The 13,385-nt window shown below is 44.0% G+C and overlaps 1 protein-coding gene across 2 annotated transcripts in view; it reads left to right on the forward strand.

Annotated features, from left to right (window-relative positions):
- The first annotated feature begins 204 nt into the window (after positions 1–204).
- The window catches only part of plekhh1 (pleckstrin homology domain containing, family H (with MyTH4 domain) member 1), a 46,673-nt gene continuing 33,492 nt past the window's right edge, over positions 205–13,385 (forward strand). For both annotated transcript variants that reach the window (XM_047345971.1, XM_047345972.1), the window contains exons 1-2: positions 205–380; positions 6,722–6,899. In XM_047345971.1, coding sequence (XP_047201927.1) covers positions 6,756–6,899 — 144 coding nt within the window. In that variant the 5' untranslated portion in view covers positions 205–380; positions 6,722–6,755. The remainder of the gene's footprint in view (positions 381–6,721; positions 6,900–13,385) is intronic.

A 13,385-nucleotide genomic window follows, 5' to 3' on the forward strand; every position in this document is an offset into this window, starting at 1 on the left:
TACAACGTGTTTATATCGTTAAAGAGAAACCCAAGGCGGCTCTAATGCAATATCCTGAGCAGCTCCTGCGCGCACAAGGGGGGGCTCACTCTTAGAGAAATTTGATCCTGCTTTCGGCCCTTTAAAGGAAAATGGGATGAGTCTGTTGAATGGAGCTTTGAGTGAGTTTCACCACAGTTCAAAAGAAACCGAAGGGCAGCAGCAGTGGCGGCAGTACCGACCGGCCGCAGAGCTTATATGAAAGTACGAATAAATGAGATGAATGAGTGGAGAGGAGGGGAAGATCGCAGAGCGGAGGAGAGGTTATGAGCCGAACTGCGACAAATCGCTGAGGAAGGGATCCAAGAGTGGAGGAGACAGATATACAACAAAGTCACAAGGTAAAGCCGCCGTGAACGGTTCTGTTGTCAAACTACGGCGAAGGAGCTCCTTGACTGTCACTGTCCTCACTTCTGTTTACCACACTGCCAGATGGATACAGTTAACTTAGCCTCTGGAGGCTCTTTGGGACAAAAGACGCCAACGCAGCTGTGTATTTTGAGAGATGTCTGGCTGAACTTTTTTTTTTTTTTTGCTGACCTACAGTTTATGGTTACTGCTGCTATAATGGAGCTATAGCAGTGTGCACACCTGTTGCTTGTGGCTTTTTTCGTGCAGAACATCTGTGCCCTTAGGAGTAGCTATAAAAATAATTAAAGCTGCATCAAGCCAGTTTGTGAAGTAAAATGGGGATTAGATTTAGCATAAGGTTTTGACTTTTTAAAGCAAAGCAAATACTGAAAAGGATATAAACATTTCCAGATTTAAAGCCAAAACCCAGACCTGTAAAATTAATTAAACTAGCTTTAGAGATAGTTTGCCTCCTATAGAACATAATTTAATGGTCTTGTATTTAGTTTGCTACTTTGAAGCAAGTCATTATTAAATTAACATAAGAAGCTTTCACATAGACATGCCTTGTGACATCACAAAAGGCACAATGGTGCATCCAAAACACAATTGGAAATTGGGAGTTAAGTGTGTTTGTAGTTACAAGATGAAAAGCCAGTAGGATCTTGTAGTTGTTTTAGTGCTGCTATTAACAATACAAGCTGGTAACAAAGTGGGAAAAGGCAATATAAGCTGGTAAAAATATGTAAAACATTCCTAAAGGAACATGTTTCACATGTAGAGGCTGTACAGTACTATGTGTGCCACTGTCCATCAGACCTAATAATTAGTTTACACTTGCAACTTTCACTATATTTTATATGTGTGGCAGCCATGTTGCATATTGAACTCGGGTCCTTTCCTCAAACCCCAGTCAGAATTCTATCTTCTGGAAGTACAAAAAGAACGCACCAGAACCATACTAATCAGAGTTCATTTTCTTCATCTTTTTATTGGCGTTTTGGCCAATCAGTCATGTTCAGTCAATAGTTTTTTCTTAATGAATTCAGAATTCTTACGCGTTGATACCTAGAAGGTGTGATAACAACAAACTGGTCTGCAGAAGTGACCTGAGATCATTTTGTTTAACTATGTCTTTCTGACAAAAGACTAAAACATGTTCTACTGTTTCTAAATGACCTCAGTAATCCCATTTCCCAGTTACATGAAAACAGTGATTATTAAGCATTCAAAAGATTTGTTTTCATTATGCTTATTTGGATTTTTCTAGTTTTTCTTCTTTATTTGCATTCTTGTACTAAAGCTGTTTACTAAAACCAGCCGCCACAGAGACAGTTTCTTCCCCCAGGCTGTTTCTCTGATGAACATTTGATAGATTACCAAACAACTGCACACTAAAGTTGCAAATGCACCTTTGTATATTTGTATATATGTATTTAAGGACATAAAGATATATGCATAAATATATCTTATAACGCATTAAAAAAAAAAAGAAAACCCAAAGAGCAAAGTGTAGCCGGGGTCAAATTCCTTGTCTGTATATACGAACTTGGCAATAAAGCTGATTCTGATTCTGATTCTGATTTTACTCAAAAGGTGTTTATTGAATTCTACATTGCTGCAGTTAAATGTTTCAAAAGCCTCTTGTGATGTCATCGACTCAAATATAGATGATGAGAATAAGCATTTTTTTTTCTCTTCAGTGCACTTTAGAAAAACAGCATTTGTAAAAATCCTGCAGTGGGAATTCATACCTAAATAACTTGTGTTTTTATGTTCTGTGTACATTTTTTAGTAAAAGAAATTCACCATTGGCTAGTCTCTTTAACTGTAAAGGTGGATTTTTATATAATTGACACAATTTCTTCCACTGAAAAAATAGTTCTGCCTCCATGCCCTGCAGGGTTAGATGGAAAGCCACGACCTGAAAGTGGGTGTAGAGCAGAGAGGGGCAGGAGATCTTGCAGAGGTAGATGTTTACACCTCAGAGCAGAGGAATGTCAAGGCCCTGTGTTTAAGACTGAGGCTGATAATGAGTATGGTCAGTTTTGTCGAGGTCTGTCATTAACCTGAGAAGAGAGATCTGCAGGTTTGCTTGCATGGTGTTGGCTGAGGGAGGAGAGGATGTCAAGGGAAGAGGGGAGGGTGGGAAAGGCGCTGAAGGAGGAGGAGAAAGGAGTGTAGGGAGGGAAGAGAGAGGTGATGCAGAGGCAATAGCAAGAGCGATAGGAAGGTTGAAGCAGGGAGGATAAACATGAGTGGATTTTTCTACTGACAAAAGCAGGCTGACCAATGAAATTGACATTTACTGTGTTCTTAGTTCAACCTAACCTTCGTTTTAATCAGAATTTTGCTTTTGTACCCACTGACTTAAAGCTGTTTTGCACAGATTGGGTAAAAAGGTGAGGAAATAAAGATGAAGCACTGGAAATATTCTTGCACTGTACTGGTGAGTGTAAGCTACAGCTCTAAAATGCAACAAATTTAAACAAAATCTAAGACCAACTGAGTCAGATGGTTAAAAAAAACCCAACTGAACACATTGATATAAGGTCCAAGACGCAACGTATAGAGCACCCATGCTCAGATCTGCTCAGATCATTTGTGTGTGTCACCTAACGTACACACAGGGATCTGCCACGCTGACACAAACCTGCAGCGACTGACCCAGATCCCGGGTCTGCCTGACGCGAGTCGTTCTCATTTTTCAAAACGTAGGAGGGCCAAGTTGGACCTCAAAAGAAGAGACAGCAGCGGTAGAGATTGAAAATGTCTGGTGGGAATGATATCACTGAACCACCTAATCACTTACATCACCACAGCTGCATGCTCAGCAGTGTATGCCCTTGTGTGTGTGTGTGTGTGTGTGTGTATGCCTATGCGCATGTGTCTGTTTCCAATCTGTTTCTCTATGTCTCCTTGAGTGTGTTTCTGTGCTCCAGTGAGAAGAATTATGACTGGCTTTGGAGTGTGTGTTTGAAAGTCTGGTGATTAAGAATGGAAGGACTTGCTTACTTGAGACTTGTGCATGTGCTCACTTTGTCTTTCATTTAACTGCACACCATGATAAGCAAGGAGGCAATACCAGAGAGAAACAAAACAAACTTTTCCATAAAAATTATTCTGTACCCATCTGTGATGGTGTTAAATAAAACAAAAAACCCATCCTGGCTGGATATCCTATCACACTCGGAGGAATAAAATGTCAGTGGAAAGCAGTAGACTGTTATAGCAGGCACTGAAAGCATCCTGCCGGGATCATTGTGGTGGCATTTCCAAAAATTCAGTCCGCTTTTCCCATTGTTTGTTCTGGCTGTGACTGTCTGCAAGCTCTTGCAACCAGTTAAAAGTAGTAAAGCTCTCCAGTTTGTCAAATTGTTAAATGTAGAGATGGACTGAAAGTTCAAGCCATCATCAAGCCACAGACTTCCTTTATATTTAATCTGGATTTAATAAAGTAGTACATAACTGGGAATTGGAAGGAAAATTATGTATGCTTTTCAAAATATTTTAGAAATAGAAATTTGGAGGGTATGGTGTGCATTTCTATTCAGCTCACTTTACACTGACACCCCTGAATAAAATCCTGTTATTCTCAATCCTCAAACTGTTATCTGTTAAAAGTCAAATATTTAATGTTCCACATGTTTGTAATTTAAATCTCACAGTAAATCTAAGTGTGTTTGTTTTTTACAGTAAAAAAAATGATGTGTGAATTCCTCTACTCTGATTCACCTAAATAAATTCTAGTGCAGCCAAATGCTTTTAAAAGTCAACTAATCAGCCAATTAAATATCTATGTTAATGCAGCTGTTCTGTGAAGGCCTCAGAGGTTTGTTGGTGAACGAACAGCATCATGAAGATCAAGTAACACAGCAGAGAGGTCAGGGATGAAGTTGCAGAGAAGTTTAAATCAGTTTTAGGTTGTATTCCAAGCTTTACATTTCTCAAATAGCTCTGCTTAATCCATCATCTGAGTGTGGCACTACTGCAAACTTACAAAGACATGACTGCACACATAAATTGAAAGGCTCGGACAAGGAGAGCATTAATCAGAGAAGCAGCCAAGAGGTCCATGTTAACTCTGGAAGAGCTGCAGAGATCCACAGCTCTGGTGAAAGAATCGACAGGGCAACTATTAGTTGTGCTCTCCAAAGAACTTGCTTTCATGGAAGCATGGCAAGAAGAAAGCAATTGTTGAAAGTCCTGTTTGAAATTTTCTTCAAACTAAGTTGGGAAAAAACAAACATGTAGAACATGAAGGCACTCTGGACAGATGGGACCAAAATTTATCTTTTGTCCTCCTTGCAAAATGTGTGGCAGAAATCAAAACTGCAAAACACATAGACACACATGATCTCCACATTGAAAAATGATGATGGCAGCATAATTCTGTGGGGATGTTTTCTCCACCAGGAACAGGGGAGCTGGTCGGAGTTAATGAGAAGATAGATGGAGCTAAATACAGTGCAATTCTGGAAGAAAATCTGTTAGAGGTTGCAGCAGACTGAGGGTAGAGGTCGGCAGCCCTCAACATGCACCAGGAGCTACAATGGAAGGCTTTAGATCAAAGCATATTCATGTGTTAGAATGGCCCAGTCAAAGTCTGGACCCATATCCAGTTCAGAAGACTCAAATATTGATGTTCACATTTGCTCTTTGTCCAATCTGACTGAGCTTGAGCTATTTTGCAAAAGAAGAATGGGTAAAGATTTTAGTTTGTGCAAACCCGGTAGAGGCATACTTCAATGGACTTGCAGGTGTAACTGCAGTAAACGGTGGTTCTGCAAGGTTCCGACTCAATGGGTGCTGAATATAAATACACACCACACCTTTCAGATATGTATGTGAAAAAGCATGTTGAAAACCAAGCATCATTTGTCTTCCTCTTCACAATTATACAGTACTTTATTTTAGTCTCTCACATGAAATCCAAGTGAAATCGTTTTTATTTGTAACGTGACAACAATTGAAATTGAAGTTCAGTGTGTGTGGATCTTTTTGCAGGGCAGTGGTACAAACGTCTGCTACGTCACTGATATAGGCACTACACAACTATACACTTTGTTAAAGTAATAAAAGATCTGCTTGAGAGAGAATTAGCATGACATTGCAAATGACTTGATTACGCCTGTTTCTGCTCTGACCCGCTCTCCACACTGTTTGACCAAAAAGGGCTTCAGATTGGCATTTTTCCCACCTCTTCCACTCAACTGTGCTCAGGGTACAGATCTCTAAGCTTGTCCCTAAAAGAGAGTGAGAGAAGTTGGTAGTTGGACCTTGATTGTCCGGCCTGGGCACACAGTGGTTGCCTGGAGAAACCTCTGCGGGCATGACTTCTGTAATTTGTCTGCTGGCTCTGTATTTATGAGCATGCTAATTGTAGGGGTGCACTTATAGTAGCTGGACTTTGAACGTCTACTGACGCTGTCTGGCTGCACTTTGATTCCCTCTAAAGCCAGTCCTTCCTAACTTCTTTTCTTCACTTCATGTCTTTTTGACAATTCACACTGTAGGGCTTTTTATTATTTTGTGAATGACCATGCAAACTGGTCAACAGCCAGTCAGCTTTTGGTAAAAATGACTTGAATGCACCAGTTTCTCGCTTTTGGCTCTCTGCCCATTTATTGTTGCACATTCCTTCCTCTTTTCTCCGCCGAGGCAAGCTGACGGCTCCAATCTCTAGCTGTGATGGGACTGTCATGCAGAAAGGCACTATTGTGCATCGCAGGATCCTGTTTCGCTCCTTCCTTGTAATTAAGAAGGGATTGCATGGACTGGGAGTCGGGGGGGTTAGGGTGCAGAGGATTGGGTTAGTAGGTAATTGGGCTAAAAAGCAGAGCTCTGACCTGCTTTGTGGTGGGCAGGCAGGCCTGGGAACTCCAGCTCCCCCACTCACAGAGCCTCCCTGCTGAGGTTTTGTTCAGTGTGTGTGGGCATGTGGGGAGAGGTTTAGAGTTGAAGGAGAGGGGGATGCAAGCTGGGGTGATCTGTTTCTGTGCAACCAACATGTATGTGGATGCATGTTGTATTTCAGTTACACGTGTCTCTGACACAGAAAGCTTTCATTAAAGTCATGTCACTTCCGACTCATCATTAGAGGTTGTGTTGCTCACGCTTCCTCAGTGAATCATGGGAAATGCGGTCAGCAACGAGCACTTTAGTTGGTGAATCACTTTATTTTTATCTTGTGCTGTAAATGAAAACAGGAGCTGGACTGAACACAGAAATACCATCACAGACCTTGCTGTGCCTCATGTTCAGAACTATATAAGTGATCTGCAGCCATTCTTCATGGGCTGTTCAAACAAAAACCTTTTTTTCATTTCAGCTCGAGTCCAAAGGCGGAGGCCGGAATTCTCGCCATGGCTGACGTGTTGGACAGCAGCGGAGCCGGAGCTGTAGGGGCAGCCAGCGTGGACTGGCAGAAACGCTGCGTCGCTCTGGAGATGCAGCTGCTGAGGTTTCGCCTGCAGGCGGGGAAAATCCGAGAACTGCTGGCAGAAAAGGTGAGACGGTGAGAAAAGGCTGCACACAGAACCGGATCAGTCACTTCCTGAACATATTACAGCAGGGAGCCATAATTTAAGAATTTGGACAGAAATGTGGGAACGTGGCCCCACTACGAACTCAATATAGAGATACACCAATCAGAGATTTTATGGCCAATTTCCAATCAACAATTTTGTCTTTTAGTTGATTTTGTTTTTTCTTTAACCTAACCCTTAATGTTTCAAGAAAACTGCAGTAACAATACTTTGAATGATATGACTAAAGAAGGACACAATTAATTAATTAAAAAAACTACATAAATCCTGTTGTTGGTACTAATTAGCAAATGATTGATATTAACTGCAGTAGCAAAGGTGTCTTTAAGTTAGTTGAATCCATAGTAAAAGAATAACATACAGCCAAGGTAAAAAGGAAGGACATCCCTTTTAAATTTATGAATTTGTGTATTTTGGATGTGTCTAGAGTTATGAGATGTACTAAGTTTTTTGGAATTTTTTCCGTTTGGCTTCATCTTTGTTTAATAAAAACTGACATGGTCAAAACTGTGGTCAGTGTTTTTGTACACTTGAGGTTAGAGGTAATAATTGTACAGCCTGGGTATAGATCAGGTCATTTACACGTTTAAACCCTAAAACTGAAAGAGTGTATTTTCCTATGCCTGTACCTGTCAGACAGAAATGATTACATAATTACTGAAGTAATTTAACCTTGCAAAGTGTAAACTCAGCTGAATTCTGTTTCTTGGTACCTCTTCAATCTATTATTGTTTCATGCAAATGGCAACTTTCACATTTGCCTCTTTTCCATTCACTGTTCTGTCAGCATCATGCACTGTGCTGCTATTAACCCTTACTGTCCTATGGTTAAGTGTAAGCCTACCAAACATAAGATACGTTTTAAGTACAAACATGCCAAGTGAAATAAACAGTCACCTTTGAATACATTCTCGGCGCTACCTTGGTGAACACTTTCCCATGCCGCTGACATACAGCTGACATTGCTCTTGGCCAATCGGTGAACAGCAGTCTGTTCACGTCACATTTCGGCCCTCCTCAGCCCCGATGGGACCTGCAGGTGAGCAGGTACCACGAAAGCCAGAACCGGGCTATAAAAGCCAGTAATGGAAGCAGTCGCAAGACGGGCTGAGAGTAGTGGAGCCAAAGTGGAGCTCATGGAAAAAGGGCAAATGATTCCCAAAGCTTTTATTCAGTATGGACTGATTGCAAATCCGAAAAGTGTTTTTAGTGTGCGTCCGCTTTCTTCACATTTAAATAAGTCCCCAGTTAAATGTTCTTTAACGCTGGAAATTTTCTGGAGAACGTGTGAATAGTTTGAACTGCATTGGAGTGCCACACATCTGCTTCTCATTGGCAGATTTTCTTTGTGGAAAAGCTCTATGCTTTGTTTACAGTTTGCAACCAATGGAGGGCGATATGATGATATATTTACATATTAACGTTATGTGCTTGAGGAAACAATTAGAGCATGTGGATCAGTTTGGATTCCAGCTGCTGATGACTGTTTATTTGTGTGAGTAAATACATTAGATTACCCACTGCATTTGGTAAACACTTGGCCCAGTCATCGTGTGTCATAGGGAGTAGGTTAAACTTTCAGCTAAAAGGAATGTTCAAGCTCATCCGTTCTGGTAATTTTCCCTTTAGGTTGAGGAAACAGCAGCCGACCAACTGCTATTAAAATTTTGGCAATGAAACGGATTCCCTGATAATTTGGAAAGCAATCATCAGGATATACATTTGTACTCATTAAAAGATTTGAAGGAATAAAATAGTCATGTTTTGGCTTTTCCACAGTTTGTCTTTTGAGGATTATTTTGATTATGCTTCTAAACAGCTTCAGGTTGCCTTTGTCGCAGTGGTTCACCCTGCGTGTTGTCTCTTAATTCCAGAGCAGAGCAGAGTGGTTCATTCAGCCAGTCATCAGAATGTTTACTTATGTTGCTACGTGTTTCCCATAGATGGGGATGAGTGTCTGGTTTGAGAACCATTGTTGCTTTCTGCAGAGCATAAGGCGTTCCCAGGCCAGCCGAGAGACATAGTCCCTCCAGCGTGTCCTGGGCCGTCCCCTGGGCCTCCTCCCGGTGGGACGTGCCTGGAACACCTCCCGAGGAAGGCGTCCAGGAGGCATCCGGAATAGATGCCCGAGCCACCTCAACTGGCTCCTCTCGATATGGAGGAGCAGCGGCTCTACTCCGAGCCCCTCCCGGAGGGCCGAGCTCCTCACCCTATCTCTAAGGGAGTGCTCGGCTACCCTCCGTCTGTTGATCTCCCGATCCATTCTTTCCTCATTCGTGAACAAGACCCCGAGATACTTAAACTCCTCCACTTGAGGCAAGAACTTCCCTCCAACCTGAAGAGGACAAGCCACCCTTTTCCGGTCGAAAACCATGGCCTCGGACTTGGAGGAGCTGACTTTCATCCCAGCCGCTTCACACTCGGCTGCGAACCACCCCAGTGCATGCTGTAGGTCTTGGCTAGAAGGGGCCAGCAGGACCACGTCATCTGCAAAAAGAAGAGACGAAATCCTCTGGTCCCCAAACCAGAGCCCCTCTGGCCCTTGGCTGTGCCTAGAAATCCTGTCCATAAAAGTTATGAACAGGACCGGTGACAAAGGGCAGCCCTGCCGGAGTCCAACATGCACCGGGAACAGGTCCGACTTAGTGCCGGCAATGCGAACCAAACTCCTGCTCCGCTTGTACAGAGACCGGATGGCCCCTAATAAAGGGCCCCCAATTCCAGATTCCTGGAGCACCCCCCACAGGGCATCACGAGGGACACAGTTGAATGCTTCCTCCAGGTCCACAAAACACATGTGGACTGGTTGGGCAAACTCCCATGAATCCTCGAGTACCCTGTAGAGGGTATAGAGCTGGTCCAGTGTTCCACGGCCAGGACGAAAACCACACTGCTCCTCCTGAAGCCGGCACTCTCCCCTCCAACATCCTGGCGTAGGCCTTAGCAGGGAGGCTGAGGAGTGTGATCCCCTGAAGTTGGAACACACCCTCCAGTCACCCTTCTTATGTAGGGGGACCACTACCCCAGTCTGCCAGTCCAGAGGCACTGTCCCCGTCCACCACGCAATGTTGAAGAGGCGTGTCAACCATGACAGCCCCACAACATCCAGAGATTTGAGGTACTCAGGGCGGATCTCATCCAGCTTTTTAACCACCTCGGTGACTTCAGCCCGGATGATGAAAGAGTCCAACCCTGAGTCCCCAGCCTCTGTTTCCACTACAGAATGCGTGATGGCAGGATTGAGGAGATCCTCGAAGTACTCCTTCCACCACCCAATAATGTCCCCAGTCGAGGTCAGCAGCCTCCCACCCCCACTGTAAACAGTGTTGGCGAAGCACTGCTTCCCCCTCCTGAGGCGCCGGACGGTTTGCCAGAATTGCTTCGAGGCCAACCAGTAGTCCTTCTCCATGGCCTCACCGAACTCCTCCCAGGTCCGAGTTTTTGCCTCTGCCACTGCGCGGGCCGTGGCACGCTTGGCCCCACGGTACCCGTCAGCCACCTCAGGAGTCCCACAAGCCAACCACAGCCGATAGGACTTCCTGCCGGTGTCCACCACCGGGTTCGGGGATTGCCGCTGCGACAGGCACCGCAGACCTTACGGCCGCAGCTATGGGCGGCAGCATCGACAATAGATGCGGAGAACATGGTCCACTCGGACTCTTATGTCTCCAACATCCCTCGGAATCTGGTCAAAGCTCTCCCGGAGGTGAGAATTGAATACATCCCTGGCCAAGGGGTCCGCCAGACGTTCCCAGCAGACCCTCACTATGCGCTTGGGCCTGCCAAGTCTGTCCGGCTTTCTCCTCCCCCAGCGGATCCAACTCACCACCAGGTGGTGATCATTGGCCAGCTCAGCCCCTCTCTTCACCCAAGTGTCCAAAACATGCGGCCGAAGGTCTGATGATACGACAACAAAATCGATCATTGACCACCTGCCTAGGGTATCCTGGTGCCAAGTGCACTGATGGACACCCTTATGTTTGAACATGGTGTTCATTATGGACAATCCGTGACTAGCACAGAAGTCCAATAACAAAACACCGCTCGGATTCAGATCGGGGAGGCCATTCTTCCCGATCACGCCTCTCCAGGTGTCACTGTCGTTCCCCACGTGGGCGTTGAAGACCCCCAGCAGAATAATGGAGTCCCCGGGAGGGGCACTATCCAGCAACCCCGACAGGGACGCCAAGAAGGCCGGGTACTCCGCACTACCACTCGGCCCGTAGGCTGAAATGATAGTCAGAGACCTCTCCCCAACCCGAAGGCGCAGGGATGCGACCCTCTCATCCACTGGGGTAAACCCCAACACGAGACGGCTGAGCTGGGGGGCGACTCCAAAGCAGAAGAGAGTCCAGCCCCTCTCGAGGAGATGGGTTCCAGAGCCCACGCTGTGCGTGGAGGCGAGCCCGACTATTTCTAGTCGATATCTCTCGACCTCCCGCACAAGCTCAGGCTCCTTCCCCCCCAGCGATGTGACATTCCATGTCCCTAGAGCCAGCCTAAGCATCAGGGGATTGGACCGCCGAGGTCTCCACCTTCGTCCACCGCCCAATCCTCTTTGCACCGGTCCCTCACGGTTCCACCTGCAGGTGGTGGGCCCACTGGGGGATGGTCTTGTGTCTCTCGTTCGGGCTTGGCCCGGCCGGGTCCCGCGAGGAGCAACCCATCCATCTTCCCTGATATGATGTAATATCACTAAAAAAAGTAGTTCTGACAGTATAACTCTGTCCCCTTTCCTCCAGTGGAAATTTATCTAAGTTATTCCTTTTTACCAGCTTTGAGATTTTTTTCCCCAATCTGGCAAATGTCTTCTTTTGCTGAATTACTGTTAGGAGCACTGTGGCCTAAGAAACCACTTATGACACTATACATGCCAGGTAGCTCACAAAGCAGTAAATGGAAAGGTTTCAGATTGTAATTTCGCTTTTTGCAGCCGTCTGATTTAGATTTACATGCTTGTGAAAATGTGTAAATAAGATTCCTGTACTGTAACTAGGCGACCTATTTTGACATGCAAACTCCCTCACAGGAGTCATTTCAGGTTTTCTAGGTTTAGTTTCTTACTTATGTCATGTATTCTGTTCCCTGTGTATTTTAGTTTATTTCTCTTAGATTTCTGTTAGTCTTTCCCTTGGTTAAGTAGTTTCTTTGTGTCTTAGTTCAACTCCCTCTGTGTTAATTAGTCTCCATCCCTCAGTCTCCCTGCTTTCCTTCTGCCTCAACTACTCCACATTTATCACCTGATTAACTCACTTGCTTTCAGAGTCATTCTCCACACCTCCCTCAGTGTTTAAGCTCACTGGTTTTTATAGTTCATTGCTTGATACATCCGTTGCTCCATTTCCCTGCCTGTTTCTCCCATGCTGGTCCTAAGTCCTGTTCCCTTCGTGTCAACATTGTAAGTCTTTATTGGTTCATTATTAAAGACTTTTCACTCCACCTCTTTGCCTCTGGTTCGGCCTGCACTTGGGTCCATCTAAAAACCATACATGACACACTGATTATTAAGCAGTATTTTTTTTTTTTTTTACTGACGCCTACCCTATTTTTTACATGTTCTGTTAATCCTTACTGTTGGATTTTACATGCATAACATGCACAGTCACATAAAGGGTTTTACAGTGGAGGCCAGTATTACTATGTGTGGGTTCTCTTTTGAAGAGTAGTGGTAGGATGGTGGACCACTATGCTGCCATCTTATTATTATTTGGAAAGACTGATTCATGCACTTCATCTCGTCTCTTGCCAAGTTAGGAGTGTTTTATGCATTGACCCACTTTGGAATGGAAAAACATGAGTAAAAAAAAGTTTATGCGGTTGCCTTTGACATAGCATTTATCTCCAGCAGCCGACAGTGAGCCAGATAAATAAGGGAGAAAGGAAATAGTCCTAATTTGAAAGGGCTGCACAGCAAATATAAATTGTTTTTCGAGTGTACATGCCAAAACATGACAGCTTGTGAAGGCTTAACCTCTTCCCATGACTGCATTATAAACATCTTAATAATACAAACAAATAGCTACCTTTGAGTTTTCTTCCCTCAGTAACAACTTGTGCACCGAAGAGTGTTGTTATATTATGGTTTTTATGGTTGTGATTGTGGAGGGAGGGAGGCAAGTTAAAAGCGTTGCTAAAAGAAAATCAAATGATCTCAGGGTTCAGAGCAAAACTTAAAACTAAAGAAGAAGGAGCTTTACAGAAAAATCTGACAAACGTGATGTGATAACTTAGAAATACACGGAAATGAATAAAGAATCACTAAAAAGAACATAAATAGGGACTAGGAATATTAAACTTGAGAATTAACTAAACATGTTATACCATAACCAAAATAAAATCCATTAAAAACAAATCTAAATAAAAACCAAAGTCCCGAGGATCAAGACAACAGTGCAAGCACTGATGAAACTTATGAATAGGCAGTAACCCATCAGTCGAGCTGAAAAC

The sequence above is a fragment of the Girardinichthys multiradiatus genome, chromosome 19 (assembly GCF_021462225.1).
Source record: "Girardinichthys multiradiatus isolate DD_20200921_A chromosome 19, DD_fGirMul_XY1, whole genome shotgun sequence".
Lineage (NCBI taxonomy): Eukaryota > Metazoa > Chordata > Actinopteri > Cyprinodontiformes > Goodeidae > Girardinichthys > Girardinichthys multiradiatus.